Genomic DNA, 14,681 nt, shown 5'->3' with positions numbered 1-14,681 from the left:
TAAGGGCCCTTCCATCCCAAACCATTCCATGATTCCCTGTGCACAGGACCATGGAAACTCCTTGTGACAGCAGAGTGTGGATTTGCCTCTCCCATGTCAGAGCAGCAGCTGATGCCATTTCTCTGTGGCTAGACCTGAAGCCATCCCAGAGGACTACACATGAAATGCAGATCTGCCAGGGAATTTCAGGTGTGCAGTGTCCCTCTTCCCTTCTGGAACATTGGAAATCATGAACAAAACCACACTGTGTGTCCTTAAAATTTTGTTTTTCTTGGGCTGCCACGAATTATCATTGCAACAGTTCCTTGCTAGATGTGAGGTGAGTTTGCTGCAGAACATTTCCATGATCCATATCCCATCTTAACCAGGAAGGGGAATTTCTCAGCCACTGCTGTGCTTGGAAGGGAGAAAGGCCACAATGCTGTCTTGGTGCTTGAGCAGGAGGCACCTACAAAACCCAAGCAGCAAATCCCTTAAAATCAACCCTGTCTGTCTGTCTTGTGGCCATGAGGGAGCTGGGTCAGTCTAATCCCAAACTTCTCTGGCTGTGGTGGCTTCTTTGTGTGAGAAGAGGAGCATCCCATGGGACAGTGATGTCCCACTTGGACTGTTTTGCCTTTGAGCCTGGTCATACCCATGTGGCATCACATCTTCCAGGCGTGACTTTGGGCTGGGGTCCAAATCCTGCAGCTGCAGGTGCAGACACAAAGTGGGGAATCTGAGCTATGACCTGAGCTAGGATTGGAGCTAGGAGAGGTCTAGGTTTGAGGTATGCTGATATTCTAAATGAATTCTGTTAATGGGGGATTAATTCTATTAGAGGGAGAACTCTATTAGTGGGAATTCTATTAGTGGGGGATCTGAGCTATGATCTGAGCTAGGAGAGGTCTAGGTTTGAGGTATGCTGATATTCTAAATGAATTCTGTTAATGGGGGATTAATTCTATTAGTGGAGGAATTCTATTAATGGGGGATCTGAATGGGAATATTGTGGGAATTCTATTAGTGGGAATTCTGTTAGTGGGGGATCTGAGCTATGCTCTGAGCTAGGAGAGGTCTAGGTTTGAGGTATGCTGATATTCTAAATGAATTCTATTAATGGGGGATGAATTCTATTAGAGGGAGAACTCTATTAGTGGGAATTCTATTAGTGGGGGATCTGAGCTATGATCTGAGCTGGGAGAGGTCTAGGTTTGAGGTATGCTGATATTCTAAATGAATTCTATTAATTCACAAGGATTTCTACCCAGCAACCAAATTCACCTCTAAACCAAATTCACCTCCAGCTCAGCTGGCCTGAACCTTCCTGGCGCTGGCACTGAAGCAGATCCAGCATGGAAATGTCAAACTGGGAGAACAGGTCTGCTGGGACAGCTCAGGCACGCAGCAGTGAAGCTCCCTGGTTTCCCCAGGGCACTCCTGGAGCTGGAGCTGGTTCCTGCCAGCAGGAGGAGGAGCAGGAGGGACAGGACGGGGCTCTCTGCCAGCTGAGGGAGGGTGAACCCAAGCAGAGCAGCCCGGGCTGGCTTTGTTGGAGCTGCCCAGCCCAGGTGAGCTCGGAGCTCTGGTTTTCCCTGACAGGGGTTGGATTGAAAGGAGGGAACAGCAGCAGCAGAGCCGGGGCTCCCTCCCTGTCACAATCCATCCTCACAAACGGGGTTCGTGATGGTTTGCGGATTGATCTCAGGGTGCAAAGAACCGACACGGTACAAGGGGGTTTGCAGTGATAATCAAAACAAATGCAGCTTTATTGAATGACCACAGCAAAATGTGATAGAGGGATAAAGGGAGAGCAAAAAGATAGAGAAAGAGAGAGAAAAGAGAGAGAGAAAGAAGGGGATATAGCTACCAAACATAGAGACAGAGTCCTTTGGTCCAGTCCAGCCGAGGATCTGCCTGTTACGTTGGGGAGATTTCAAAATCTCTAGCTAACTCAGAGGTTTTTATTATGATAATTCTATTGGAAATTGTGAGGGAGGGGGAAACAGATACAGTAAGGAATAGATGTAGCCGGTAGTCCATGTTCTCAGCAGTAAATGAGAGCCATTTGTGGTCCAGCAGTCACAACCTGCAGGCAAACATCTCGCTTTGCTCAGCTTTGGTCCCACACACACCTGCCCCAGGCTGGGGGTTTCAGTCCCAGGCCTTGGAAGGAGCAGAGGGGCCTTTTCACATGGGGGTTCCGTGTCTCAGTCCTTGATGGAGAGGCTCCTTCCATCTCAGTCTGTCTGTCACGGTGGGTGTAAAACAGGTGAGGGTCTTCTGTGGGGGGACCACCTGAAACTCAGGAGAATCCAGCCAGGCCGAGAGGTGGGACAGCCCCCAAAGCTGTTGTTGCAAAAAGGGCACGGTGCTCCCTTCTTCTTCTCATTGGGTCAGTGTAGCACACAGCAAACAACAGCAAAAACAGTAACTTAACACTGTGCTCTCAGGTCTCAGGGCCTTTGGCATGTGACTTTCTCCTTCAGAGCCAGAGATTTTAGACTGGGAGGTCTTCTCTTCAGTGGTCCCCAATGACAATCGTGAGGCAGATGAGGGATATTTTGGACAGACTCTCACTCTCCCCCAGCTGAGAACCCCCTTACCTGGCTCAGGTAAGGCCCAGCAGATGGATCTGATGGATCCGTGCTGCTGGAGGCTGCTCCATCCCCGAGCAGGGGGGGATGTGGCGGGCAGCCAGCGTTGATTGCTTGGCAGCATCAACCAAACAAAACAGCTGCTGATGAAATGGCCATGAATGAAACCTCCACTCCTCCAGCTCTGTCCAGCCCTCAGGAGCAGTTGGAGGTGTAACAAAGGTGAGGCAGCTCCTGGCTGGATAACAGGGCTGGAGATATTCCAGACAGAGTCCCGTGCTGTGATTTTCCCCTCTTGCAAGGCACAGCCAGGCTGGGATGATGGTTGGATCCCATGATCTAAACAGCCTTTTCTCATCAAAATGAGTCTGTGTCCCTGCTGCTGCTGCCTGTGGGCTCCTCTCCCTGCGGCCTGACAGCTCCTGTTGGGCTCAGCCAGCCATGAGAGGAGGCACAACAAGGGTGCATGAAAAAAGGCCCAGCCTGGGGGCTGAAAATGGCAAAAGAATCAGAAAAGGGGTTGGAAATGAAGCTGATGCATCTGCTCCAGCCCTCAGCAGCAGGGCAGCTCCCTTCCTTCCCTTCCTGCCAGCTCTTGCCTGTGCAAGCAGCTCGGAAGAGTTGTGACATTGATTTATTTAATTCTGAAATAATGGATCACACCCAAACCGTGCTTGTGTGGTGAGACAGTTGGTTGTACCTTTGGTGCCTGTTTCCTCTGACCATGCTGGTTCCTGTCTCACCTCCTCCCCTTGGCAGAGCTTTCCTTTCCCAGGCACTGCCTCACCTGGAGCACACAGCTCTTTGGGACAGAAGGGGCAGCACTTTTCCCATTCTTTTGGATAATGAGGAAACCCCACTCTGTGCACAGTGACCAGGAAAGGGCAGAGAACACCTTAATCTTTGAAGTTTCGAAGAGATTTGTGTCTCCTTCAAAGCCAGAAGGCAGTGTGAGATCTGAGCTTTCCTCAGTCCCAAGTTACAAAGGCACAGGAAGATCTGAGCCCTTGATTTGCACTGCAGCAGGGAATGCTCCTCACTGTTCTACTAAATAGGGTCTCAAGTGTGGGCTGGGAAAACTGCACCTTAAGCACACAGAACAGGCAAGGCACACGGTGGATTTTATTCAGATTTATTGAAGCAGCTCCAGGCTGAGTAATAAACACACAAAACTGCCGTATAAAAAAGAAATAAATGTGCAGAACCAGCCCTTGGGCAAAGTACTGTCACGTGTTCTGACATCCCAGGCTGCTGCTTGGGTGCTGTGGGTCCCAGCAGTGCAGTCCTGCAGCTGCTCAGGAGGGTCCTTTCTCCTTTCTAGCACCACTGAAACCAAAATAATCCCTCTGAGATCACACGAGTTAGGAGAACACTTGGAAACCGTTTTGCTGTCTCAAGGGACAGCACAAGCTGCCAGCCCAAGGAGGTCCTGTCCCCTCCCTGGCCTGACCAAGGGTTTGCAGAAGCAATTCAAAGCCAGAACTGAGTTTCCTTGAGCCCTGCTGGTGGCACCCAGCTCACAGAGCTGCCAGGTGGGAGGAGAAGCTCCTGCTGCCCGTGTGTTCCATCTGGGTCCTCATCAAGGGAGGCACTTGGCAAAATCAGGTGTGAAACCTGTGGTGCAGAGCAGAGCATTGTGAGACCAGGGCACAGCAACCCCAACCCCTCTCCTCGGGCCTCAAATCCCAGAGAAATCCCAGCCATGCCTGCTGATTCCCCTCCACAGCCAGGAATTTTCTAAAGGTATCACTGGGTATTTTATTACAGTAAATAATTGTATTTAGACAGCACGACTCCTGCAAAGAGAAAAGGAAAACCCTGCAGGGTCTGTGATTCACTGGCATAGTTTCTGACAAAAGCCTTTAGAAAGATTTAATTCCAGTTGCAAATGTTGAAAGTCAATCTCTGTGTAGCAGGAAAGCAATGGCATGAAAGGGACACCAGGGAATAATTAGAAGCAGAGAAACCCTGTGTTTATACATAGACAAGGCTTGTCTTATAAATGCAATTACCCACCATTCTGGGACTAAGTCCCAGCTATAATCTTGTTCTGGCACCAGCTCACAGCCCCGGCATCCCACAAGACATTTGGGTGCCACTGGCAGATTAAGTGTGGCACCAGGAGGAGCAGGCTGTGCTAAAAGCAGCAGCTGGAGCTGGTGGCACCACGGGGTCTGTCCCAGCTCCTGCAGACAGCCTGCCTGCACAAACACCAGCTCCTGCAGCCTCCTGACCCAGCCAGACACCCAATCCCTGCACGCAGCATTCCCCAAAATCCTTGCACGGGCCAAGATGCCAGGTTGAGAGTCTTGTTATTTACACTGATCCTTCTCCCTGCAGCGATTCAGCACCTAGGGAGATCTTCTCTCTCCTGCAGGGATTTCAGATCCCACCATCTCCTGCAGGGATTTCAGATCCCACCATCTGCAGGGCTTTTAAATCCCCCAATCTCCTACAGGGCTTTTAGATCCCACCATCTCCTGCAGGGCTTTTAGACCCCACCATCTCCTGCAGGGCTTTAGATGCCACCATCTCCTTGAGGGCTTTTAGATCCCATCTCCTGCAGGTTTTTTAGAACCCACCATCTACAGGGCTTTTAGATCCCACACTACCAGCCTGAAGTTTAGGAGCTCACACAACGCTCTTCTTTAGGACAACTCCAGTCCAGAGCCACATGCATCTTCCCCTCAAATTTTAACCTGACACAGAGGAGCTCTTGACCCACAGCTGTTTACCTTGCAGGTCTCAGGCTGACAGGTACTTCCAGGTGCTGACGAAGGCGGTGGGGATGAGCGAGTAGGGCACGGTGGTGACGCTGCTCCACGTGTCGGACGAGGGGTCGTAGCAGTCCAGGGTTTTGCAGCGCTGCGCCCCGCAGTAGCCGCCCACCACGTAGAGCCTGTTCCCCGAGGTGACAGCGCGGCAGCTGATGCACTTGGCGGTGACGTCCCCGAACTTGGACCACTGGAAGGTGTCGCTGTGGAAGCGGTAAGCGGAGCTGGCCGAGAACTCGGTGTCGCCGCCGATGACGATGACGTGGCTGCCCACCACGGCGGCGGCCGTGTAGCGCCAGGGCTGGGGGCAGCTGGCGGGCACCGTCCAGCGGTTCTGGCACGGGTCGAAGCACTGCACCTTGGGCAGCTTGTTCTGGTTGGCGCTGGTGCCCCCGAAAACAAACAGCTTCATCTTGGCTCCCACCACGGCGGCGTTGCTGACGCCTTCCCGGAGAGGAGCCACCAGCGACCACTTGTCCAGCTGAGGGTCGTAGTGCTCCACCTGCTTGAGGGACACGGAGGGCGAGGCCGGGAAGGCCCCGCTCATGGCCGTGTGTCCCCCCACCACGTACAGGCAGTGGTCCAGCTCGGCGGAACCGTGGCCAAACCGCGCCACCAGCATGGGAGCGGCTTTGGCCCACTCGTCGTGGAGGGTGTCGTAGACCCAGACGTCCCTGGAGGCGCCGTTCTCGGAGCCCTTGCCGCCGGTGATGTAAACCTTGCAGCCGATGGCGCAGGCGCTGCACTCCTTGCGGGGGCTGGGGATGTCGGCACGAGGGATGATCTCGCTGCTTTTATGGTCCAGCACGTAAATCTTGTCGCACATGAAGGTCTGGCCGCCGAGCAGCAGCAGGGCCTGGCTGACCTTGCGGGGCCGGGCGCAGCAGCCCGTCACCAGCCCGTCGTTCTGCAGGATCTTCATTTTGCAGCGCACGGCGTCGGCCACGATCTCCTCCCCCAGCTTGTGGCTGGTCACCAGCTTCTCGCAGGCCACCTGCTTCCTCAGGTAGGACTCGGGCAGCAGGGCCAGGCGCACGGAGCGCAGCAGCTCGGGCAGAACTTCGTGGCGCCGGGGCAGATCGTAGCGGATCCAGCCTATAACGGCTTCGTAGACCAGAGTCTCGTCCTCCACCTCCAGCTCCTCGCTCTCCACCAGCTCCAGCAGCTTGTCTTTGGGCAGCCGGAGGAAATCCTCAGTCTTGCAGAGCGAGGTGAAGTTGGCCAAGGCCATCCTCCAGGACAGCTCCAGCAGCCGCTCGCAGCAGTGGGCATCGGACAGCAGCAGCATGTTCAGGCAGTTCCCAGGGTAGAGATTCTTCTCCAGAAAGTCAGCAGAAGCATCCCGGATATCCTGGAACTGCAGCATGTCCCCGGCCTCCAGCAGGGACTCGGCGTTCTCCTCGTTGATCAGCACCCGGGCTGAGTAGGCGTAGTCCAGCAGCAGCTCCAGCACCTCGGGGTGCAGCGAGTCGTGGAAGTTGACCTCGGCATCCCTGCTCTCCTTCAGGCCCCCGCTGAACATGGCGTTGAAGTAGCGGCTGCAGGCGGCCAGGACGGCGCGGTGGCACGGGAAGCTCTGGTTGCCCGCCCGCAGCACCACGTCGGTGAAGAGGTTCTGCTGGCGGAGCAGGTTCAGCTGGGTGAGGAGGCTGTCGGCGTGGCCCGGTTTGTGGAAGAGGTGGATGTTCATGGAGCCCGAGCTCGAGCGGGATTTCCGGTTCTCGTGGCTGCTCACGGACATTGTGCTGAGGCTGCTCTGCGGGGCAAAAGCGGCGAGTCAGCACGGGCAGCGCGGCCACGGGCCCGGCACGGCACGGCCGGGAGGAGCGCGGTACCGGCCGGTAACGGGAGCGCGGTGGGGCCGTGCCGGAACGGGGCACCGGGAGCACCGGTCAGCTGCGGGGCACCGACCGAAACGGGGTACGGGGAGATCCCGAACCGTGCAGCGCAGAACTCCGCCGGGCCTCAGGTAGTACCGGGGAGGGGGCGATGTGCGCTCCCGGTGATGCCCGCGCCCAGCCCGCCCCGCGGTCCCGCACCTGGCTCCTCTGTCCCGCATCCGGACCCGCTGTCCCGGGCTTGACTCAGTTATTCTGCACCCGGCCCCGCGGTTCTCACCTGGTCCCGCTCCTGCCCCCGCGGTCCCGCGCCTGGTCCAGGTGTCCCTCACGGTCCCCCCTATGCCGTATCCAGTACCGCGCGGTCCCCGTTACCCCGCACCCCGTCCCGCACACGGTTCCGTATTCGGCCCTACACGGTCCCTGCTATCCCGTACCCGGTTCCCTACCCGTTCCTGTACAGTCGTCGCTGTCCCATACCCGATGCCGTACCCGGTTTCTCACTGTCCTTGCTATCCCGTACCCGGTCCCCGCTATCCCGCACCCGGTTCCGTACCCGGTCCCCACTATCCTGCACCCAGTATCTCGTACCCGGTTCTGCACCCGGTCCCGCCCGGTCCCCGTTATCCCGTACCCAGTATCCCGTACCCGGTTCCGTACCCGGTCCCCGCTATGCCGTACGCGGTATCTCATACCCGGTTCCGCACTCGGTATCCCGTACCCGATTCGGTGCCCGGTCCCGCCCGCTCCCGCTCCGCTCCGGCTCTGCCGCCGCCCCTCCGCCGCCGCCGCGTGGCCGCCCCGCTCCGGCCCCGCCCCCCCGCCTCGCAGCCAATCAGCGCCCGCGGCGCGCGGCACTGTCTCTTTGTGAATGGGAGGCGGGGCCAGCCGTGCGCATGCGCAGCGCGCTGCTCCCCGCCCTGCCCGCGGGCAGCGTGGCCGTGTCCCCTCCCCGCGTCCGCCGGTGCCTCCCGGTGTCCCCCGGTGTCCCCCGGTCCCAGCATCGCGGTACAGCCCGAGCATCGCGGCACGGGGGCCGGGCCGGCGGATCTGAGGCTCCCGGGTTTGGCGGATGGAGCCACCCCCGCCATAAAGGGCCATAAACGGGGCAGCGGCGCCGGGACCGGCAGCGCCCTTTGGATCCCGGCTGCTGACAGAGGCAGATCCCGGCCGGAGCAGCCAGGCCTGCTCAGCAAATGTGCTCCTGCGTGGAGCATGTGAACAACGCCAAACAGTTGTTTCTAAATTTTTAAAAGTTATAAAAATAACTTTACAATTAGAGTAATAACAATTTGGACAATTTGAATTAGGACAATATGAGACTATAGGGACAAAGAGTTACAGACAGTCCGGGTACATTTTTCTGGGCAGCATAAGCCCGAAAAAGGACACAGTTAACAAAGGATTAACCCTTAAAAATAATAACCTGTTGCATATTCATACACCTCACACATGATGCATAAATTCCATTCAAACACAGGATTCTGTCTGGTCATCATCAGCTACTTCCTCTGAATCCTAACAGCACCTTCGAGGCAGGAAGAAGTTCGTTTCTTCTGATAAGAGAGCAATAAATTCTCTTTCTCTGAAAGATTCAGGTGTCCTGTAGCTGCTATCTCACTGCGAGTCCTTTCTTTAATAAAAGTATCTTACACAGCAAAGTTTTTATTTTAACATTTTGTTAAAGCCTAAAACGATATTTACCACACTACTTAAGAGAATTAATACAGCATTACTTTCTAACACAACACATACAATATTCATTTTAATGTTTACAAAAAGCCAATCATAAAATATATGCATTTTTCACCAGCCACCCCAGAAAAGAGAAGAAAATCACCAAGTTTTGAGAGGATCGGGTCTGCCTGCACAAGTCCTTGTGCTAAAAATGAGTGAGTGCTGCCCTGGAGAGGCAGCAGCCACCACAGGTGTTTAAACACTGTGTGTCAGCAGGGATCAAAACAACCTCAAGAAAAAAATACAAATCCCAGAAATTCTGAATCACCCAATTTTGATTTATCTCTGCATGTTCCAGCTGTAAATTAAGGTCATTTGTTGAGGAATGGATGAAGCAAATGCACTGGAAATGCACTGCAGACTGCACTTGGAGCAGTTTACAATTTCTTTTCTCTACATTAAAATTAATGCATGGTTAAGATGTTTATTAATTTGGCATCAGAGGTTATGCAGGATTTCTTGTCTTGTTTTCTTAAAATTGGCAGAGCTACAATTGTCCTGTATAGCATTAGTATTAATATTATATGGATACCTAATAGTATTGTCCTGTGCTGAGCAGTCCAGTGAGTCCTGGAGGAACGATCAATGGGGTTAAGAACACCAAAAGAAATCTGATTTATTATTAAAAACCACTAAACTGCAGCAGGAGCCACCACAATAAGTGACAGAACCAGGCAATAGCCAGAGGCCTTGGGTGCTCCCCCTTTTCAGGCACAGGACTGAGAAAAGGAGAGAATAAACAAGAATAAACAAACAAATAAATTAATTTGGCATCAGAGGTTATGCAGGATTTCTTGTCTTGTTTTCTTAAAATTGACAGAGCTACAATTGTCCTGTATAGCATTAGTATTAATATTATATGGCTACCTAATAGTATTGTCCTGTGCTGAGCAGTCCAGTGAATCCTGGAGGAATGATCAATGGGGTTAAGAACACCAAAAGAAATCTGATTTATTATTAAAAACCACTAAACTGCAGCAGGAGCCACCACAGTGGGTGACAGGAGCAGGAGGGATCCCCCTGTTCAGACACAGGACTGAGAAAAAGAGAGAATAAACAAGAATAAACAAACCCCAGGTAAGCCCTGAGCTGCACCAAATCCTGCCAGTGTGGCACCAAATGCCCAGCACAGCCACATCCTCAGGGACACTGCAGGGTGAAGGTCCAGATAAACACCAAGGGCAAAGGATAAAGAGTTTGCAGGGCTCCCTGTGCTCTTTGAACACAGGCAGGACACAGCTCCCCGTGCCCAGGCCAAAAGCAGCCCCACACAGCAAGGTCACAGCTCCTGGAAGTGCAGCATGTGCTGTGCTGGGGGCAGAGACACCAGAGCAAGCACAACTCTTTTCAAAGGATGCATTTCCATGGCAGGCAGGCAGGCACTGGGAATTACTGCAGCAGGAGTGTGAAAAATGCGTGTATTTTGTGATTGGCTTTTGGCAAATATTCAAATGAATATTGTATGTGTTGTGTTAGAAAGTAGTGCTGTATTAATTCTCTTAAGTAGTGTGGTAAATACAGTTTTAGGTTATAACAAAATGCTAAAATAGAAAGGATGCTATGTGGGATACTTTTTTAAAGAAAGGATTTGCAGCAAGATAGCAGCCACAGGACACCTGAATCTTTCAGAGAAAGAGAATTTATTGCCCCATTATCAGAAGAAATTAACTTCTTCCTGCCTCGAAGGTGCTGTTAGGAGGAAGAAGTTGACACTGCCCAGACAGAATCCTGTGTTTGAATGGAATTTATGCATAATGTATGAGGTGTATGAATATGCAACAGGCTGTTGTTTTTAAGGGTTAATCCTCTGTTAACTGTGTCCTTTTTCGGGCTCGCGCTGCCCAGAAAAAGGTACCTGGACCATCCATAACTCTTTGTATTTATTATCTCATATTGTCCCAATCCAAATTGTCTAAATTATTATTACTCTAATTGCATTCCTATTTTTATAACCATTTTATTACTATTAAACTCTTAAAATTTTAAAAAACAACTGATTGGCGTTTTTCACAAGGAGGAAGGCTGGTGGCACATGTGGAGCTGCGGCTCACACAGCACTAATGCTCTGGAGCTTTCCAGAAGCAAAGATAAAGAACTTCTCCCTGTTATCAGGAGGAATGATCACTCAGGGCCACCTTTGAAGCATTTGTGTCGTTTATTATTGGCAACGCCCAGAACTGGAACTGCAAACCCCAGCTCGGCGCTGGTTTGATTGCTCCTTTGAAAGGTGATTTATTAAAAAGAAAAAAAAAAAAAAAAAAAAAGCAGGAAATTTCTGAAAACAGGTCTGTTGGAGGCTGCCGGAGCCTGGTGGAAGAGCTCCACCCGGTGGCACCGCACAAAGGCACAGCTGGAATGGGAATTGGGGAATCTCCACTCCCAACATTTCTCCTCCAACGGGCAGGGCAGGTTAGGAAGATCCACGCTGCTTCCAGCAGCAATTCCTGCCCCTCTCACCTCTGAGGAAACACAAACACCACCCTGCTGGCTCCTGTCTGAGCCCTAACCCCAATACCTGGAGAATTCCCAGCACAGGGGTCCCATCCTGGCTCAGGGTGGGAGCTCCCAGGATTCTTCCCTTACCAGTTCTCTGTGACAGAACTGTGGCCACTCTGCTCCTTTAAGTGGCAAACAACACTGGCAGGTTGCATTTATCTTTTGGGACACATGGAAGCAACTTTCCCCCTCAGTTTTACCCACTGTTGATTGTCAGAGGATTCACCTGAATTATTTCTCTGACAAAGAATGATAAGAATTATCAGCTGCAAAAAATCTCCTCTGCAACAGGCATCTGGATTCCATCCCAATTATGGGATATCTGGAAGGACAATCATCAACCCAGGAAAGTTAAACTACACCCTGCTTCACCAAAGGCACTTTTACCATGTGAAAACTGAGCTTGTGATGCTCAGTTCTGGCTTAAGCAGCTTCAGAATTTGCTCCTCTTGATGCCTGGTAGATTCCAATCAGGGAGGAGATGGTGCCCAGGAGTCCAACCAGCCATGGGGGGAACCTTCCTGCCCAGAGGAACCCTGGAGGCAGCCAGTGGATGGCATTGCAGAGATCTGCTGTGTCCATGAGGATGCTCAGAAGTTCAGCCTTCACCTGGGCTCTCAGCTTCTGCTGCCTCTGAGGTGAAGGGCTGCTGGAAGAAAAGGTGATGTGAGTGACAGTCTGTCACATTAAACCTTTTCTGACCCAGAGATGGGGTAACTGAGAGGTGTTTTAACAACTTTTAGTCCATTTTCAGTCTCATGTGAAGGGTGAGACAATACAGATGTTATAGTTCACACCATCACCGTGAGAAGTTAACTATTTCCTAATTACAATATAAACGTTTATTGGCCTATCAGCTTTAGTCACACCATGCTGTAAATGCCTTAAAGCCAATCACCCAAAATTACCCCTCATGGGTCCCACTACAAGGAATCTTTCATAGTTCTATTTATCCAAAGTGTCCAGTATTATTTACAAAACCATCCTTTGAAACTTTCCAGTTCCATTTCTCTCTCAGCAATGTCTGTGCTATTCCCTGGCATTTCTAAGCCAGCATTTCTTATTTCAAGGTTTGACACTGTGTGAGCCTCTGTCAAACTTTGAGAATTCCCTCCAAATCCATTTCCCACATTAATCCAGCATGTCCTCAGAGCTGTGATGGCCACAGATGAGAACTGACAGGAAGGATGGAAAGGGACTTTGGGAAAGGACACAGAAAATGGCTTCCACTGCCAGAGGGGAAGAGATGGATGGGATATTGGGCAGGAATTGTTCTTGTGAGGGTGGGGAGGGGCTGGGATAGAATTCCCAGAGCAGCTGTGGCTGCCCCTGGATCCCTGGCAGTGCCCAAGGCCAGGCTGGACAGGGCTTGGAGCAGCCTGGGATGGTGGAAGGTGAAAGGGAGTGGGATGGGCTTTAAGGTCCCTCCCAACCCAAACCACTCTGGGATTGCCTGATCAGCTCTACAACCACAGAGGGAAATCCTACCACTTGTGCTGGCTCAGCTTTCTTCTTAACTGGAACAGGATTCTCAGGGATCTGAAAAGCACAGAATTATTTCTCCTACAGCAACAAGCAGGAGGAAGTTTTATTTCCCTCTTTCACTACCAACTCCAGCGAGGAAGAAGAGCACCTCCCTCAGCTTTGCCAGGGCAGGATCACCCTGGTGCCCATCCCGTACCGCAGGATGCCAGGAGCAGGGCACAGCCCCCAGTGCCCATGTTGTACCACAGGATGCCCAGGAGCAGGGCAGGATCAGCCCCCAGTGCCCATCCCAGGATGCCCAGGAGTAGGGCACAGCCCCACAGTGCCCATCCCAGGATGCCCAGGAGCAGGGCACAGCCCCACAGTGCCCATCCCAGGATGCCCAGGAGTAGGGCAGGATCACCCCCCGGTGCCCGTCCCATACCGCAGGATGCCCAGGAGCAGGGCACAGCCCCCCGGGAATGCCCAGAAGCAGGGCACAGCCCCCAGGATGCCCAGGATCACCCCCCGGTGCCCATCCCGTACCGCAGGATGCCCAAGAGCAGGGCACAGCCCCACAGCGCCGTGCTCCGTGCCCACCAGCGCTGGGAGGCGGCTCTGACGATGCCGACATCGGCGGCCCAGGCCAGGTGCTCGCAGGGGTAGTACAGCTGGTTGGCCACGTTGGAGAGCACCGAGAGCCCTCGGACCAGCGCGTCCTCACCCTGAGGGAGGGCACAGAGCGGCACATGGGGCACGGGGGCACCGGGAGCCGCCCGGGAGCACCGGGGCCGCTCTCACCTCGGGGCCCGGCCCGGGGCACCGGGGCCGCTCTCACCTCGGGGCCCGGCCCGGGGCACCGGGGCCGCTCTCACCTCGGGGCCCAGCCCGTAGCTGCAGCTGTGCCGGAGCATGGCCAGGTCGTCGAAGAGGCGCAGGGCGGTGCGGCAGGAGCTGAGCTGGGCAGAGGCGGCCAGGAGCCCCCCGGGCAGCCCCCCGGGTCCGGGCAGCGCTGCCCCCGCCAGCTGGCAGCCGTAGGACAGAGCCCGGACCTGGGGATGGCACGGGAGGGTGCGGCTGGAACCGGGGCTGCTTATCTGTCTATCTATCCATCCATCTTTTCTTTTTCCTTTTCCTCCCCTTCCCCTTTTCCTTTTCTTTTCCTTCCTTTCCCTTTTTCCTTCCTTTTCCTTTCCCTTTTTCCTTCCCTTCCCTTCCCTTCCCTTCCCCTCCCCCTGTGCTCCGGGACTCCCATTCCCGTTTCCATCCCGTCATTTACCGGTAAAACTCAGGATTGTTTGTGCCCCCTCCGCCTTTTGTCGTTCCTTTCCATCACCAGCACTTAGGAACCCCTCAGCTGCTTCATTCCCGTTAAAGGTGGGTCGCTACAGTCCCGGTACCGGCGGCCTCAGAGCCCCCTCCTCACTCACTGCCCGGTACCGGGGGTTCAGAACTCCCCTCTCCTCACTCACTGCCCGGTACCGGGGGTTCAGAACCCCCCTCTCCCCTCATTCACTGCCCGGTACCGGGGGTTCAGACCCCCCCTCCCCTCACTCACCGCCCGGTACCGGGGGTTCAGAACCCCCCTCTCCCCTCACTCACTGCCCGGTACCGGGGGTTCAGACCCCCCATCCCCTCACTCACCGCCCGGTCGCGGCCCCGGTGCGTCTCCAGTGCAGCCACGAGCCCCCAGAGCGCGCCCGCCGCCATGGCAACACTTCCGGGTGTGAAGTCACGTGCGGGCGCGGGGCACGCTGGGAAGGAGGCGGAGCTGTCGCCATGGCAACGCGGCCTGG

General features: G+C 53.9%; 3 protein-coding genes across 5 annotated transcripts in view; 1 reads left to right on the top strand and 2 right to left on the bottom strand.

Moving 5' to 3' along the window:
* USE1 (unconventional SNARE in the ER 1) overlaps positions 1–14,681 on the top strand; it is a 190,183-nt gene that overhangs the window by 130,255 nt on the left and 45,247 nt on the right. The window lies entirely within an intron of this gene.
* Positions 3,732–7,956, bottom strand: LOC128947077 (ectoderm-neural cortex protein 1-like). 2 transcript variants are annotated; one of them, XM_054291196.1, is made up of 3 exons: positions 7,910–7,956; positions 5,312–7,106; positions 3,732–4,190 (listed from the first exon to the last, which is right to left on the bottom strand). In XM_054291196.1, exon 2 carries the CDS (start codon positions 7,089–7,091, stop codon positions 5,322–5,324), a length of 1,770 nt encoding a protein of 589 aa, XP_054147171.1. In that variant the 5' UTR covers positions 7,092–7,106; positions 7,910–7,956; the 3' UTR covers positions 3,732–4,190; positions 5,312–5,321. The 2 variants fall into 2 exon arrangements, with proteins under 2 accessions (XP_054147171.1, XP_054147169.1); XM_054291194.1 differs by having other exon boundaries at positions 7,884–7,934.
* Positions 10,903–14,595, bottom strand: PEX11G (peroxisomal biogenesis factor 11 gamma). 2 transcript variants are annotated; one of them, XM_054291218.1, is made up of 5 exons: positions 14,530–14,595; positions 13,761–13,937; positions 13,432–13,610; positions 12,910–12,960; positions 10,903–12,070 (listed from the first exon to the last, which is right to left on the bottom strand). In XM_054291218.1, exons 1-5 carry the CDS (start codon positions 14,593–14,595, stop codon positions 11,845–11,847), a joined length of 699 nt encoding a protein of 232 aa, XP_054147193.1. In that variant the 3' UTR covers positions 10,903–11,844. The 2 variants fall into 2 exon arrangements, with proteins under 2 accessions (XP_054147193.1, XP_054147194.1); XM_054291219.1 differs by having other exon boundaries at positions 10,903–12,067.

The sequence above is a fragment of the Melozone crissalis genome, unplaced genomic scaffold (assembly GCF_028551555.1).
Source record: "Melozone crissalis strain CALT ecotype California unplaced genomic scaffold, PUWL_Pcris_2 ptg000088l_1, whole genome shotgun sequence".
In the NCBI taxonomy this organism is placed as follows: Eukaryota; Metazoa; Chordata; class Aves; order Passeriformes; family Passerellidae; genus Melozone; species Melozone crissalis.
Note: the sequence above shows the minus strand (reverse complement) of the source record. Positions and strands in the feature narration are given on the sequence as shown.